The following is a 17,292-nucleotide window of genomic DNA, read 5'->3' as shown; positions in this document are numbered from 1 at the left end:
GGCGCTGTCTCCACCACCTGATTTCCTCCCACGGAATCTCCCTGCCGCCCGGCCCTCACCCCTCAGGCCAGGTCCCTAGGTGGAGGGCTCTGTCCTGCATCTGCCCCCACCAACAGGTGTCTGGCCTGGCCAGGTGGCACCCACCTGCTTTTCACATGCTAGTTCCCACCAAAGGAAGGACCCGCCCTGGGAGTGGCTCCTCGCCTGCCACCCTCCCTTCTGCCCTGGATCACGCCCAGGACACACCCCTACCTGCTTTTTCGTCCATGATCTGAAGGCACCATTGAGAATCTTGGCTCCTTGGACTAGACGAGGGGGCAGCTGCTTCCCAGACTTGTGAGAACCTGCGGGAAGATAGACGGCTTTGCTCAGGAGGGTGCCCACTCTCACCTGCCGCCTGCAGGTGACTTAAAGCCCCAGTGGTGGGGGACGCTGAGGGCCAGACCTTTCAGAGGCCTCTGCCCACCGCCACCTGCCCAACTGCCAAGGTTCCTCCTGGAACCTAGGGGACGCCCACCTAAGATGCCCCGCGAGGGGCGGGATTGGCCTTCCCATTGTCTACACACCAGGCCCCTCATGCAGGTGGCCCGGCTCCTCCCTCCACCTGGTCCCCAGCCTGCATCAGTGAGGGGCCACAGTCATGCCCCAAACCAAGCATCCCTAGATGCTTTCTGATTCCCACCCTCACACTGCCCCCTGCATAGCTGAAGGATGCCGGGCAGTGGGTCCAGTTCCCGCTGGGGTGGCTCGGGGCAAACACCACCGCAAACACACCCCTGGGAGCCGGAGCCAGCCCCAAACAAAAGGGACAGAGAATTCCCCCTTCAGGCAGAGAGCTCAGCACGTAGGCAGAGCAGCCCCGAGCTCTGACACCACCAGGTGACCATTTGTCTGGCCTGTGGCAAATCCCTGGGTCCTCTCAGCTCTGGGGCTGCTGAGCTGCCAGCCCCTTCACAGAGGAAGGCCTGAGGCAGAGAGGTAGGAGCAGCTCAGAGAGGCCCAGCTAGTCAGCGGTCACCCTGGCCAGGCCGTCCCAACGTCCCCAGGGTGTGACTCCACCCACACTACCCCCACTCCATCTCCCTGGCAAGAGGCCCCTAGGGCAGGGCACTCGCCCTGCCAGGGTGGAGCACAGGGCTTGAATTTAGACAGCGATGGAAGAATTTCACTGAAACTCGGCCAGCCCAGGTTAAGAGCCATTTTCAGCTTTCTCATCTCAAATTAGAGCCAAAGTGCAAAGGAGTCCGGATACGGTGGTCTCCACTCATAGCTCTTATCGGAACACAAAACAGCGGCTTCCCGGAAAGGTGGGTGCTGCTGACAAAGGAAGCTCTCCATGAAAGCAAATGCTCCTCCGGGGTCCTTCACCCGGCTGCAGAAAGTCTGGAGACCTGAGCAGGCGTTGGCCAAATGCTGATCCCGAAGGCATGGCTTGGCAGGGCCGGGGAGGGAGGGCCATGCCCACAGAGGGCATGGACCCAGTGGAGCCCACCCCTTCCCACAGGCCTTCCACGGGGGGCTCTGGCATGCACACCCACCCCCAGTACAGCAGGGATGCTGCAGGGGTCCCTCAGCTGGTAGCTAGGCAGGCCCCCAGGCCTGTCAATGTCCCAACTGAGCCCTGTCGGTAACCACACAAGGCCACAGGAACGGAGCAGAACACACACCAGGTATGGGGACACGCGGCCGGTGCTCTTTTTGCAACACCAGACGACCCTGCAGGCAGGAGTCCAGTCCAGCCCCACAGCACACAGACAGGGAAAGCGAGGCCCGTGAGCTAAGGGGACTTGCTCAGGGCCCATGGAGGCATCGCTCAGCCTGTTCCCCAGGGCCCAGCCGCCCTGCTGCATGACGGCAGAACTGTTACCACTCCCCGGCGTCCCTGAGCTCCGCACGCAAACGAACTGTCCAGAGCCGCAGGCTGAGACGCCGACCGGGGGACGTACTTTTGAACGCCTCCAGCAGGTGCTTCCCCATGTACCAGCAGGCAGTTTCGAAGTTGGGAAACTGAGTCAGGCTGCCCAGTTTCAACCTTCTTTCCACTTCGTATGCTCTGGAAGTCATAGCAAAGAACTATTCAGTGCATTAAGCCCTGAGCAGGCAATGATAAAGGAAGGTGAACCCACACTACGAGCAGAGGCCACACCTAGGCCATGACCGCTCAGGCCTCCCTTCTGGGCCCTACGCGGCGAGGTGGACCAGAGGACCAGATCATGATGAGCGCTTTGCGTTAAGGGAAAGCCCCATGGGCTGCGGCTTCTAGAGCTCTGGGTCAGTGCCCCAGGAGAAGGCAGCTCGGCCTTTCAGCTCACCCCAAACCCACTATGGTCCCGAGGCTGTCCAGCGACCACGCACCTCAGGGGCCCTGGTAAGATCATGGCCCCCCTCCTCCTTCCTCCCCACCACACAGAGGCCCAGCCAGGACTCAGGAGAGGTATCATCACACCGACGGTGGGGACCCCGCCCAGCGGATCCTGGGAGTCAGGTGTGGCCCTACCTCATCTGCATCTCCACGCTCAGGCTGTGGAGGAAATGTCCCGCGAAGGCCAGGCAGTCCACAGGTGTAAGTGTGGCATAAATCCAGCCTGGGGAGACAGGGATGGGGCTCTCTCTTCACAGTGTTCTCATGCCAGGCTCTTGGCAGCTACCGGGCCTGACTCCTGCCAGTCCTTCCTCTGTGCCCCCATCCACCCGGGACCCCTGGGAGGTGCTCTGGCCCTGGCTTCCGTGTAATGAGTGGGTGGGCCCTCCCAGAAGGACAGACTGTGTCCGAGCTCACAGTCTATTCTATCCAGCCCTGTAGGGTATAGACAGGGAAATGGAGGCCCAGGAGCCAAGGGGACTTGCTCAGACCCACCCCAGGTTCGGGCTGCCTGGCATCCCTGATCTCCACATACAGGGGTGGAAAGAGACAGGCAGAGTGGCCACACCTCCCGGGAGAGCTGGGTTTGTCCCTACAGACTTTGGGAAATAACTGTGATTAGAGGAAACAGGGGTCGGGGCTAGATCAGGAGGCGCTCAGAGGCACATAAGTCAGTGGAAATGTGAGGGCCTCCATATACGACAATTAGAAAATCTGAACACTGACTGGCTATTTGGTGATACTAAGGAACTGTTCACTGTTCATTTTTAAAGTGTGATGACAGTATTGTAATTATGTTATCTTTAAAAGGAAACCTTACAGATATGGTGAAATATTTATGGGTGAAGCAACATGACATCTGTAAAGGGCATTTATCTGCTCATGTCATGCTTCCTCCTTCTGCATATGTTTGAGATGCTGAGATCAGCAAACACCATCTCTGACAGTGTAGCTGCGCTCTCTGGGCTGGGCTCTGGGGGCCCCATGCAATCCCACGTGCCTGGCCTCTGTGAGCACAGCCAGGCTGGAAGCTGCAGGGGCTCATGGCCCCGAGGTGGCCCCAGAGGTGACCACAGAGCAGGACTGACCCCAAGGCAAGGTAGGGAACAGCCAGGGCATGACCTCCTCTGGCAGACGTCAGAGGTGGGAGACACAACGTGGGGACAGGGCACTCACCCGAGGGGATGAAGAGCGTCTGGCCCTGCTTGAGGGTGCACTTGTAGCATTTGTCCACCTGGTCAGCAAAGAACATCTCACTGTGGTTTGAGGCCGACTGCCAGCGCTCATACAGGGAGATGTTGGCCGAAGCTGGCTTGATGAGATAGAAGATCTTCTCCCCCTGCCAACAAGAGGCCATTGGCAGAGCCTGTCATATGCTGGGGATGCTGGGGGTGGGCAGTGCCCATCATGTCCTGGGGATGCTGAGAGGGGATGGAGCCCACCATGTCCCGGGGATGGGTCCTAGCTTCAACAGCATCCTGCCCAGGCCCATCAATCCTCCCCTGAAACACTGGGACCACATGTGCTTTGCAATTCAGACGTCTGCGTGTTAGGAAGACTCTAGGCACTGGCGCCTCCGGCATGTTCAGGGCAACCCCTACCACTCCACACACCGTATCTCTGCAGCACTATGGATGCCTATCTGCCAAGGGGAACAACGTTGTGACCTGCTGTCTGACGAGTTACAAGAAAGCTCTGCTCTTGAGAGTGGCTTGGCTCCCAGCTGGAGACGGAAGGACGGCCCTGCTGCCAGCGCCAGCACCAGTCCAGCCCTGCACTTGGACTAGGGAGATATAGAGGTCCTCACTCACAAGGCAGATGGGCTGAGGGTGGGGATGCACGGGGGGCGGGGGCAGGACTTGCTCAGGGCCTTGAAGGGCTAGAATCAGAAGCTGAGCTGCCTACCCTAGCCTGGGCTCTAGCAGGTCTGGGGAGACCCGGGGCAAGATGGTGAGCCCAAGGCTTAGGTTCTCCTTTTTGTTTTTTCACATCTCCCTTTTCCCCTAGCTTCCCTATCTGTCCCCAGCCAGAAGTCCCCTAGCTCTCTCTGCCACTCAGATGCCACTGCAGCCTTGCTCCCCAGCCCCCAGCCCACCCCCTCATCCTCCCAGTGGGGCATGTTCCCGCATCCCTTCTGCCAGGAAGTCTTCCCAGCACAGCTCTCCCTTCCCTGGACATGAGCCCTTGGTCACCACTGCAGTGGGCCTCCTCCAATTGCTTCATGCGCCTCAATCTTTAAAAAAGGCAACACACATGTCCTGCTCTGGCCCTGAGGTGCTCCCCCCAACCCCCATGCCTCCCAAGGGCCCAACATCTGTGTCCCTTCTGTGGAGAAACATCTTGTCCCTCATCCCACCTGACGCTGGCCACTGTTAGGGCCTGTGGGGACTACAAACAGTCCTGCAGGTGGACAGGGGCCTGGTCAAGGGCAGGTCTTGCCCCTGAGGCCCACGTAGGGCCCACATGGGGAGCAGAGGCCAGCGCTCACCTTGAGCACGTGGTACCATGCAGAGGCACCCCCGGAGTCGATGTGAAAGTCAGTGTAGCTGTCCTTCACACAGATCAGGCAGTACTTGGTCACCTTGGGCTTGGCCAACAGTGCGTCGTCGGGCCAGTAGTTTTCTACCCAGGACAGTTTCTTTACGATGTCAGGAGGCTCCACAAAGCTGGACATTCTGGGGGCGGGGACAGGAACAGTCAGCAGTGATGGGAACCTACAGCACATTTGTTTTGCCCGCTGGGCAGGATGGGAAAGGTGCTCTGAGATGTGTGTCCCATGCCTATTTCTCCACCTCAGGCTACATGGCATTGCTCCCATTCTACAGATGAGCAAACTGAGGTTCACAGAGGGCAAAATGAGCCCAGCTGCTGGGTGTGGCTTCAGCAGGCATCCAACACTGAGCTCTCACCCAAAGACAGGCATGGAGAAGGCCTGAGAACCATCTACCCCAGAAACAACTTCCTTCCTGGAGAATTGGAAAGAGACTTGTCAGGTGGGCTCATGCTAGTGTCGCTGGGCACGATGGGGCCCTGAGAGTAAATATCATTGCTCGTGCAGAGCCCAGGTGCTTCCTGTCAACACCTAAGGAAAAGCCACTTCTCTCCAGAGCAGACAGCAGGGGAGCCTGCAACTCCTTGCCATGCTGGGCCATGTCAGACCAGATAACTCATCTCCAGGGAAGATGAGAAAAGGCAAAGGCAGCCTTTGATTCTATTAAATGTCACTGTCCTGGATAGAATGCACAATACTGCATCGAGAACATCCAGCTCAGCAGCACCTGTGCAGTGACACTTCAGCCAAGCTGAGAACGGGGTCTCAGTGTTCTTGCTGCCTTGGGCACATCTCTGCCTTCAAGGCCGTGCCTGCTCGGACAAGACGTTCACAAATCATAAGCCAGGCCACCCTGACCTCAACAGCCTTAGTCACAGGCTTAAATCTCCAGCATGTTCCAAACTAGTATCCCTCTCCATCCCTCCACCCTGGCCCCACTCACCTGGTGTCAGAGAACTCAAGGTTGGTAAGGTTAAGGACCCGCTTGCGGTTGGTGCTGTAGTAATAGTCCACAAACTCCTTCAGCTTCATCTTGCAGTCCTTCTGCTTGGTGACGTCTGTCACATCCACACTCCGCTCTGGGCCTGGGGAGAGGCCGAAGAGGAGGGTGAGCACACCCAGGGAAGATGGCGTGGCCTTCCGTGAGGTCGGGGGCCAGCATGTGCAGAGGAAGTGCTCACTCACCCTCAGAAGACAACTGAGCGGGGGCTGAATGCTGAGGCTCTAGGCTCTAATGTCTGACCCTCCCCCCACCTGCCCTGCCTGCTCCTTCCCTTGGGTGGCCATGAAGACCCCCTGGTACAGTAGGGTGGCACAGTAATGAGCCTCAGCTAAGGTGGCCAGATAAGCAAATAAAAATACAGGACAGGGCTTCCCTGGTGGCGCAGTGGTTGAGAGTCCGCCTGCCGATGCAGGGGATACGGGTTCGTGCCCCGGTCTGGGAAGATCCCACATGCCGCGGAGCGGCTGGGCCCGTGAGCCATGGCCGCTGAGCCTGCGCATACGGAGCCTGTGCTCTGCAACGGGAGTGGCCACAACAGTGAGAGGCCCGCGTACCGCAAAAAAAAAAAAATTTAAATTAAAAATAAATAAATAAATAAAAATACAGGACACCAGGTAAGAACTTACACTTCAGATAAACAATGAAGATGCTCTTAGTGCAAATAGGTCCCAAATAATGCATGGACATACTTATACTTAAAAATTTTTTTAATCAAAAAAATTCTTGCATTTCTAGGACACCAACTCATTATTCTGAAAATTGAAAATAGAAGGAAAAACATTTACCCTACGTTTTCTATACTTGATGGGAAAAGTTCAGGGTAAAAATTGTTGATGACAGAAACAGAGTTCTGGATAACCAAGTAACTAATAAGGGCAAGTTCTTTACAGGAGACTCACAATAGACGGAGAGAGGACAGAAGTAGCAAACTCTTCCTTTGCAACAGTCCTCACCGGCTGCTCAGACAGTGAGCCGAAAGGCTGATGGAGCATTCTGTGAACAGATGACCCTGCACTGCCTTGACCACTGGAAAGAAGTGGATGGCAGCACCGCCACCCCAAGAAGGAGTCCTGCCAACAACTTGAACACAAATCTAACCAACCTCTAACCACCTGTGACAGGAACCATCAGGGACAGAAGAACACGTTAAATGACACCACAGGGACGCTGTCAGCCAAACCCCTAATGTAAGATCTTCCCAAATCTCAAATATGAAAGATTCTCCAGAGAGATTGGTTCAAGACCGCGGAGTAGAAGGACATGCGCTCACTCCCTCTTGCAAGAGCACCGGAATCACAACTAACTGCTGAACAATCATCGACAGGAAGCCACTGGAACTCACCGAAAAAGATACCCCACATCCAAAGACAAAGGAGAAGCCACAATGAGATGGTAGGAGGGGCGCTATTACAATAAAATCAAATCCCATAACTGCTGGGTGGGTGACTCACAAACTGGAGAACACTTATACCACAGAAGTCCACGCACTGGAGTGAAGGTTCTGAGCCCCACGTCAGGCTTCCCAACCTGGGGGTCCGGCAACGGGAGGAGGAATTCCTAGAGAGTCAGACTTTGAAGGCTAGCGGGATCTGACTGCACGACTTCAACAGGATGGGGGGAAACAGAGACTCCACTCTCGGAGGGCGCACACAAAGTACGGTGTGCATCGGGACCCAGGGGAAGGAGCAGTGACCCCTTTGGAGACTGAACCAGACCTACCTGCTAGTGTTGGAGGGTCTCCTGCAGAGGCAGGGGGTGGATGTGGCTCACCATGAGGACAAGGACACTGGCAGCAGAAGTTCTGGGAAGTACTCCTTGGTGTGAGCCCTCCCAGAGTCCGCCAATAGCCCCACCAAAGAGCTGGGTAGGCTCCAGTGTTGGGTCGCTTCAGGCCAAACAACCAACAGGGAGGGAACCCAGACCCACCCATCAGCAGACATGTGGATTAAAGTTTTACTGAGCTCTGCCCATCAGAGCAACACCCAGCTCTACCCACCACCCGTCCCTCCCATCAAGAAACTTGCACAAGCCTCTTAGTTAGACTCATCCACCAGAGGGCAGACAGTAGAAGCAACAAGAACTACAATCCTGCAGCCTGTGGAACAAAAACCACAGTCACAGAAAGATAGACAAGATGAAAAGGCAGACGTCAATGTACCAGATGAAGGAACAAGATAAAACCCCAGAAAAACAACTAAATGAAGTGGAGATAGGCAACCTTCCAGAAAAAGAATTCAGAATAACGATAGTGAAGATGATCCAGGACCTTGGAAAAAGAAAGGAGGCAAAGATTGAGAAGATGCAAGAAATGTTTAACAAAGACCTAGAAGAATTAAAGAACAAACAAACAGAGATGAACAATATAATAACTGAATGAAAAATACACTAGAAGGAATCAATAGCAGAATAACTGAGGCAGAAGAACTGATAAGTGACCTGGAAGACAGAATGGTGGAATTCACTGTTGTGGAACAGAATAAAGAAAAAAGAACGAAAAGAAATGAAGACAGCCTAAGAGACCTCTGGGACAACATTAAACTCAACAACATTCGCATTATAGAGGTCCCAGAAGGAGAAGAGACAGAGAAAGGACCTGAGAAAATGTTTGAAGCGATTATAGTCAAAAACTTCCCTAACATGGGAAAGGAAATAGCCACTCAAGGCCAGGAATCACAGAGAGTCCCAGGCAGGATAAACCCAAAGAGAAACACGCCGAGACACATAGTAATCATATTGACAAAAGTTAAAGAAAAAGAAAAATTTTTTGAAAGCAACAAGGGAAAATGACAGATAATATACAAGGGAACTCCCATAAGCTTAACAGCTGATTTCTCAGCAGAAACTCTACAAGCCAGGAGGGAGTGGCATGATATATTTAAAGTGATGAAAGGGAAGAAACTACAACCAAGATTACTCTACCCAGCAAGGATCTCATTCAGATTTGATGGAGAAATCAAAAGCTTTACAGACAAGCAAAAGCTAAGAGAATTCAGCACCACCAAACCAGCTCTACAACAAATGCTAAAGGAACTTTTCTAAGTGGGAAACACAAAAGAAGAAAAGGACCTACAAAAACAAACCCATAACAATTAAGAAAATGGTAATAGGAACATACATATCGATAATTACCTTAAACGTGAATGGATTAAATGCTCCAACCAAAAGACAGAGGCAAGCTGAATGGATACAAAAACAAGACCCATATATATGCTGTCTACAAGAGACACACTTCAGATCTAGGGATACATACAGACTGAAAGTGAGGGGATAGAAAAAGATATTCCATGCAAATGGAAATCAAAAGAAAGCTGTAGTAGTAATAATCCTATCAGATAAAATGGACTTTAAAATAAAGACTATTACAAGAGACAAAGAAGGACACTACATAATGATCAAGGGATCAATCCAAGAAGAAGATATAACAATTATAAATATATATGCACCCAACATAGGAGCACCTCAATACATAAAGCAACTGCTAACAGCTATAAAAGAGGAAATCAACAGTAACACAATAATAGTGGGGAATTTTAACACCTCACTTACACCAATGGACAGATCATCCAAACAGAAAATTAATAAGGAAACACAAGCTTTAAATGACACAACAGACCAGATAGATTCAAGTGATATTTATAGGACATTCCATCCAAAAACAGCAGATTACACTTTCTTCTCAAGTGCACACGGAACATTCTCCAGGATAGATCACATCTTGGGTCACAAATCAAGCCTCAGTAAATTTAAGAAAATTGAAATCATATCCAGCATCTTTTCTGACCACAACACTATGAGATTAGAAATCAATTACAGGGGGGAAAAAAGGTAAAAAACACAAACACGTGGAGGCTAAACAATATGTTACTAAATAACCAAGAGATCACTGAAGAAATCAAAGAGGGAATCAGAAAATACCTAGAGACAAATGACAATGAAAACACGATGATCCAAAACCTATGGGATGCAGCAAAAGCAGTTCTAAGAGGGAAGTTTATAGCTATACAAGCCTACCTCAAGAAACAAGGAAAATCTCAAATAAACAATCTAAACTTACACCTAAAGGAACAAGAGAAAGAAGAACAAACAAAACCCAAAGTTAGTAGAAGGAAAGAAATCATAAAGATCAGAGCAGAAATAAATGAAATAGAAACAAAGAAAACAATAGAAAAGATAAATAAAACTAAAAGCTGGTTCTTTGAAAAGATAAACATAATTGATAAACCATTAGCCAGACTCATCAAGAAAAAGAGGGAGAGGACTCAAATTAATAAAATTAGAAATAAAAAAGGAGAAGTTACAACAGACACTGCAGAAATACAAAGCATCCTAAGAGACTACTATAAGCAACTCTATGCCAATCAAATGGACAACCTGGAAGAAATGGACAAATTCTTAGAAAGGTAAAACCTTTCAAGACTGAACCAGGAAGAAATAGAAAATATGAAAAGACCAATCACAACTAATAGAATTGAAACTGTGATTAAAAATCTTCCAACAAACAAAAGTCCAGGACCAGATGGCTTCACAGGTGAATTCTATCAAACATTTAGAGAAGAGCTAACACCCATCCTTCTCCAACTCCTCCAAAAAATTTCAGAGGAAGCAACGCTCCCAAACTCACTGTATGAGGCCACCATGACCCTGATACCAAAACCAGACAAAGATACTACAGAAAAAAGAATATTACAGACCAATATCACTGATGAATATAGATGCAAAAATCCTCAACAAAATACTAGCAAACAGCGTCCAACAACACATTAAAAGGATCATACACCATGATCAAGTGGGGTTTATCCAGGAATGCAAGGATTCTTCAATATACACAAATCAATCAATGTGATATACCATATTAACAAACTGAAGAACAAAAACCACATGATCATCTCAATAGATGCAGAAAAAGCTTTTGACAAAATTCAATACCCATTTATGATAAAATCCCTCCAGAAAGTGGACACAGAGGGAACCTACCTCAACTTAATAAAGGCCATATATGACAAACCCACAGCAAACATCATTCTCAATGGTGAAAAACTGAAAGCATTTCCTCTAAGATCAGAACAAGAAAAGGATGTCCACTCTCACCACTGTTATTCAACATAGTTTTGGAAGTCCTAGCCACGGCAATCAAAGAAAAAGAAATAAAAGGAATACAAATTGGAAAAGAAGAAGTAAAACTGTCACTGTTTGCAGGTGACATGATACTACACATAGAGAATCCTAAAGATGCCACCAGAAAACTACTAGAGCTAATCAATGAATCTGGTAAAGTTGCAGGATATAAAATTAATGCACAGAAATCTCTTGCACTCCTGTGCACTAATGATGAAAAATCTGAAAGAGAAATTAAGGAAACACTCCCATTTACCATTGCAGCAAAAAGAATAAAATACCTAGGAATAAACCTACCTAGGGATACAAAAGACCTGTATGCAGAAAACTGTAAGACACTGATGAAAGCAACTAAAGATGATACAAACAGATGGAGAGATATACCATGGTCTTGGATTGGAAGAATCAATATTGTGAAAATGACTATACTACCCAAAGCAATCTACAGCTTCAGTGCAATCCCTATCAAATTACCAATGGCATTTTTTACAGAACTTGAACAAAAAATCTTAAAATTTGTATGGAGACACAAAAGACCCCGAATAGCCAAAGCAGTCTTGAGGGAAAAAAACGGAGCTGGAGGAATCAGACTCCCTGACTTCAGACTATCTTACAAAGCTACAGTAATCGATGCAATATGGTACTGGCACAAAAACAGAAATATAGATCAATGGAACAGAATAGAAAGCCCAGAGAAAAACCCACGCACCTATGGTCAACTAATATATCACAAAGGAGGCAAGGATATAAAATGGAGAAAAGACAACCTCTTCACTAAGTGGTGCTGGGAAAACTGGACAGCTACATGTAAAAGAATGAAATTAGAACACTCCCTAACACCATACACAAAAATAAACTCAAAATGCATTAGAGACCTAAATGTAAGACTGGACACTACAAAACTCTTGGAGGAAAACATAGGAAGAACACTCTTTGACAAAAATTACAGCAAGATCATTTTTGACCCACGTCCTAGAGTGATGGGAATAAAAACAAAAGTAAACAAATGGGACCTAATTAAACTTAAAAGCTTTTGCAAAGCAAAGGAAACTACAAGCAAGATGAAAAGACAACCCTCAGAATGGGAGAAAATATTTGCAAACGAATCAATGGACAAAGGATTAATCTTCAAAATATATAAACAGCTCATGCAGCTCAATATTAAAAAAACAAACAACCCAATCCAAAAATGGGCAGATGACTTAAGTAGACATTGCTCCAATGAAGACATACAGATGGCCAAGAAGCACATGAAAAGATGCTCAACATCATTAATTATTAGAGAAATGCAAATCAAAACTACAATGAGGTATCACCTCACACCAGTTAGAATGGGAATCATCAGAAAATCTACAAACAAAAAATGCTGGAGAGGGTGTGGAGAAAAGGGAACGCTCTTGCACTGTTGGTAGGAATGTAAATTGATACAGCCACTATGGAGAACAGTAAGGAGGTTCCTTAAGAAACTAAAAATAGAATTACCATATGACCCAGCAATCCCACTACTTGGCATATGCCCAGAGAAAACCGTAATTCAAAAAGACACATGCACCCCAATGTTCATTGCAGCACTATTTACAATAGCCAGGTCATGGAAGCAACCTAAATGCCCATTGACAGATGAATGGATAAGGAAGATGTGGTACATATATACAATGGAGTATTACTCAGCCATAAAAAGGAACGAAATTGGGTCATTTGTAGAGACGTGGATGGATCTAGAGACTGTCATACAGAGTGAAGTAAGTCAGAAAGAGAAAAACAAATATTGTATATTAACGCATATAGGTGGAACCTAGAAAAATGGTATAGATGAACCGGTTTGCAGGGCAGAAATGGAGACACAGATGTAGAGAACAAACATATGGACACCAAGGGGAGAAAGTTGCAGGGCGGGGGGGTGGTGTGTGGTGGTATGAACTGGGAGATTGGGATTGATATATATACACTAATATGTATTAAATGGATAACTAGTAAGAACCTACTGTATAAAAAAATAAATAAAATAAAATTCAAAAAAGAAAAAAAAGAAAGATTCTCCAGGACTAACAACCCCATTTCTCCAACAAACCAAAGGAATGGAAAGGATCCGGATGGCTGTTACAGAAGAGACTGAAGGGACATCAAACCCAAATGTAGTGTGTGATCTTGTTTAGAGTCAGAGTGAAACATCCAAATATAAAAAGGTGTTTTTGAGGCAACTGGGGAGAATTTAGGTGGTCTTAGGTGATTTTAAGGAATTATTGTTAGTGTCGTAAAGTGCAAGATGGAACTGTGATTATATATTTTTTTAAACTGTCTGTTAGTGCTGTGTACTGGAGTTTTCATGGGTGAAATGATGTATGTACCAGAGACTTGCCTTCAAATACTTGGGGGAGGAGGGAGTTGGGGAGACAGGAAAACAGTCAAAACCTGATGGGTTTTGTGACCAGTACTGGGTACATGAGGGTTCACTGCTTATTTCTCTCATTTTGTGTGTGTGTGAAAAGTTGCATAATAAAAAAATTAAGAGGTGAAAGAAAGACATTTACAACAGAAACCTCTGGACCGTCTCCTCCCCTATTCAGTAAGCTGCTTCCCACTCCTGTAAGCACAACTGGTTGGGGGGTTGGAGGGAGGCAGGGACTGCGGCAGACCTGGCCCTGCCCTTTGCAGCTGGCTGAGCCTGGGGCCTGGATGACAGAGTTGTGAGCAGGACAACACTAGCTCCTATGCAGAAACAGCTTAGAAAAATGCCTGGCACCTGGTAGACACTCACTAGTTATTATCTGTTATTACAGGTGCTACGACATGGCAGAAACAGTCCTGGACTGTGGTCATTCCCAGACTGAAAACATGAGTCCCTCCTTCCTCCCTGCCACAAGCTGGCCAGCCTTGGGGCCTCCCCTGGTGGGCTTCGGCTCCAGAGAAGGGGTGTTTCCCACCCCGCCCCCCTGTTCTCTGGAATGCCACTGGCTTCCTGTGTGGCTTGTACAGATGATCTCATTTAGTCCTCACACCCATCTGCCCCCTGCCCCCCATTCATAAGCCTTACAGATGCAGAGGGTCAAGAGCTCAGTGATGGAACAACTTGTCTGAGGGTTTCAGCACCTGTGCCCTCTCCTGTCCAGTGTGCGGCCAGAGCTGGCCTGGGCATTTGCCTTTTCAGGGTCTTTCCTCTCCCCTCTCCTCACTGGCCACCCAGGCATCCCTGTGAACACCCCAATCCCCAGCAACCATGAGGGCCTCAGAGCCAGGGCTGTGAGGCCACCAGCCCTGCCAAGGTCACTGCAAGCACGTGCTAGCCCCTCTGTGCCAGATGATGTCCCAGCACATACAAGCACTTCATCCACCTAGAGGTGTCCTGACCGAGGGTGTCCACAGCACTGGGAGCTGCCAGGGAACACAAGACAGGGCGCCAATAGCACCAGCTAGAACCCAAAGGGATCCAGAAGAGGAGGCAGTCCTGGGACCATGGGACGGCGTGTCCAGGGCAGACAAGGGAGGTCAGCCCCCAGGTTGGCCCCAGCAGAGGCTGAGGAGGACACGGCACGAACATCAGGAACTGTGGACAACACAGCTGGGGCCCTCCCAAGCATGACTATCATTAGCGCCCAACAGTACTGTAGCTGGCAGGATCCAGGGGTCCCCACGAAGTCCCCATTTTGCGGGCAGAGTAACTGAGAAAGGAAGGGGCCTGGGTCCCACATCATTTGCTGGGGCATGGGGTCTCATCCTAAGAAAAGCACCCAGAACAGAACAGAATCACACTGGCTCACATGGCTCTGGGACACAGTCAGGGCCTAGGCAGCGTATACAGGGACTCCTGGCTCAGGGAGCCCACAACTCACTTGCAGGAGAGGGCACTTACCCACGTAGTTCTCGACGTCGCTGACATAGAAGGTGGGGGCTGGGACCGCCAGGCCCAGCCCATCTTTCTTGGGGACAAGGATGGGCTCGGTGAAGCCATGCTCTTCCATGTAGCCCAGCGTGAGCTGGTTGCCCGTCACGCGGGCCACCACGTCTTCCGCGCTGCAGGGAAATACAAGTCGGGGGTCACATCGAGTCCAGGTCCCAGCCTCCATGATAGGCCTGGACAGGGCCTCAGGGCTGCAGACATGGAGCCTGAGCTCCAGGCACACACCGCCCATGCCCCAGAAGGAGGACCTGCCACGGTGCCACTCTCAGTGGTCACAGGGCAGCCACAAGGTAGACATGACAGGGTCCCACACACTCGTCACAGACAGGAACCTTGAGTTCCAGGAGGTCTGGGCACCTGTCCAGGGCCGTGGTGAGTAGAGAATGGGGACACACCGCACCCATCCCTCTTGCTATGGCAGAGGTAGCCTTGAGAGATGTGAGCGAGATCCCTTCCCCACCGCCCTTGCTCTCCACTCACCCTCCACTCGACAATATTCCTCTCAGGTGCTCAGAGATCAGACCCCTGCACGGGGGTAGGTCTAAGGACACAGCAGATGGAGATGAACCCCTTTTCAGAGAGAACCTACCCCCTGGACAAGCCAAACACAGGACCCAGGGCTGGGCTGGGATGCTGTGGTCAGCAGCTCTCCTGCTTCCCTGTGTGTCGGATGCTGCCCTGGGTGCCAGAGACGTGTGGGGCCCAGCTGGAAAGACCCCTGTGTGGTGCCACTGGAGAGGGACTTTCATCAGATGAGCATGCAAGGCCATTAACCCACAGCTGAGAGCAGTGCTGTGGTGGAGACATCAGGAAGCAGTGTCAGACTGGGCCTGTCGAAGCCTGGGGGAGCAGAAGTGAGAGGGGCAGGGCTCCGAGTAGAAGGAATGTAACAGCAAAGGCCTTGGAGGGAGGAGGATGTGGCAAGCGTGAGGAATAAGAAGGACCCAGGTGGCAGGGGGTGGGGGTGGGTGGGGGGCAAGCAGCCAAGTCGGTGAGGTGGTGGGCCAGGCTACCTCATGCCAAGAGCACTGGGGAGCCACTGGCCAACTTGAGAAGGGCAGTGACAGTCAGAGGTTCATCTGGCTGCTGTGCGGATGTACAGTGGACAGCAGCAGGACCAGGGTGGGGCAGGGCAACCATGGAGGAGGAGGCTCAGCATGCGGTGCCTGGACCAGAAGGTGACAGTGAGAGGGAGGTGGTGGACTCAGGAGATCAGATGGGGGTGGGAGAACAAGGGGAGGCAAAGGTGAATGGCCAAGGGACTGGCCTGAGTGACCAAGGGACCGGGGCCACTGCCTGAGGCCTGGAGGTGGGGCAGGAATGGGGGTGGGGGCAGATCCAGAGCTGAGTAGGAACACACTTGTTGGGATTGGCCAGTGGATGCCCCAGTTGGACAGACAGGTCAGGAGCTCAGAAGGACTAGTGGCTGGAGAAAGAAGGTGAGGAGCTGCTGGCCAAGGGACAATCTATGAGGTCAGGGAAACAGATGGTGGGGATCGAGCAGAGTTCCCAGAATCCCTCAGGGAGAGTCGTCAGCAGGGAAGGAGGCCGGGCAGGGGAGGACAGCCAGCAGAGCATGGTGGCATGGTCTCTACAGAGGACAGGACTCAAGGAGAGGGGGCTGCACCACTGCTACGTGTTGACAAGGGTCAGTTAAGGTGAGGACTGAAGAGTGATCCTGGGGTTTGACTCCATGGTGACAGAGTGTTAGGGATAAATCAGAAGGAGTGAGTGGAGGGTGAGGAAGAAGAAGTAGTGTGGTGGGCAACTGCTGTGCGAAGCTCTGGGAGTACTGGGACAGCACAGAGTCAGCTTTGGAAGCTACAAGGCAGCCAGAAGTAGAAGGTCGCCCTTGATAAACTGGAATCCCAAGCTCTTGTCTCACTAGTGAGAGTTCCAAATTCACACCCATGGATTGGGTCTGGAACTGTGAAACCCATGAGGACCCAGCAAGAGGCAAACACGAGGGCTTCCCTGGTGGCGCAGTGGTTGAGAGTCCGCCTGCCGATGCAGCTTCCCTGGTGGCGCAGTGGTTGAGAGTCCGCCTGCCGATGCAGGGGACACGGGTTCGTGCCCTGGTCCGGGAAGATCCCACATCCCACGTGCCGTGGAGCGGCTGGGCCCGTGAGCCATGGCCGCTGAGCCTGCACGTCCGGAGCCTGTGCTCCGCAACGGGAGAGGCCACAACAGTGAGAGGCCCGCGTACCGCAAAAAAAAAAAAAAAAAGAGGCAAACACAAAACCATCCTGTAGCGGCACCTCAGAGCCCAGGGCAGACTGGCTGCCATGGGAATGATGCCCTCTGAAGATCACGCCTCACAGAAGGAGGTGAACCCCCAGGAGGGAGAGCCAGCAGCCTCATCT

The 17,292-nt window shown here is 50.6% G+C and overlaps 1 protein-coding gene across 4 annotated transcripts in view; it reads right to left on the bottom strand.

The window, feature by feature from the left end:
• PHF2 (PHD finger protein 2) overlaps positions 1–17,292 on the bottom strand; it is a 92,128-nt gene that overhangs the window by 17,864 nt on the left and 56,972 nt on the right. For 3 of the 4 annotated variants that reach the window (XM_081236689.1, XM_081236687.1, XM_081236686.1), the window contains exons 4-10: positions 14,882–15,042; positions 5,857–5,998; positions 4,851–5,037; positions 3,539–3,701; positions 2,498–2,585; positions 1,947–2,053; positions 253–344 (exon numbers count right to left, since the gene is read on the bottom strand). In XM_081236689.1, the coding sequence (XP_081092815.1) occupies positions 253–344; positions 1,947–2,053; positions 2,498–2,585; positions 3,539–3,701; positions 4,851–5,037; positions 5,857–5,998; positions 14,882–15,042 (940 nt within the window). The remainder of the gene's footprint in view (positions 1–252; positions 345–1,946; positions 2,054–2,497; positions 2,586–3,538; positions 3,702–4,850; positions 5,038–5,856; positions 5,999–14,881; positions 15,043–17,292) is intronic. The other variant, XM_081236688.1, reaches the window with a different exon arrangement.

This window comes from Mesoplodon bidens, assembly GCF_964165515.1.
Source record: "Mesoplodon bidens genome assembly, chromosome: 6".
Taxonomy (NCBI): Eukaryota; Metazoa; Chordata; class Mammalia; order Artiodactyla; family Ziphiidae; genus Mesoplodon; species Mesoplodon bidens.
Note: the sequence above shows the minus strand (reverse complement) of the source record. Positions and strands in the feature narration are given on the sequence as shown.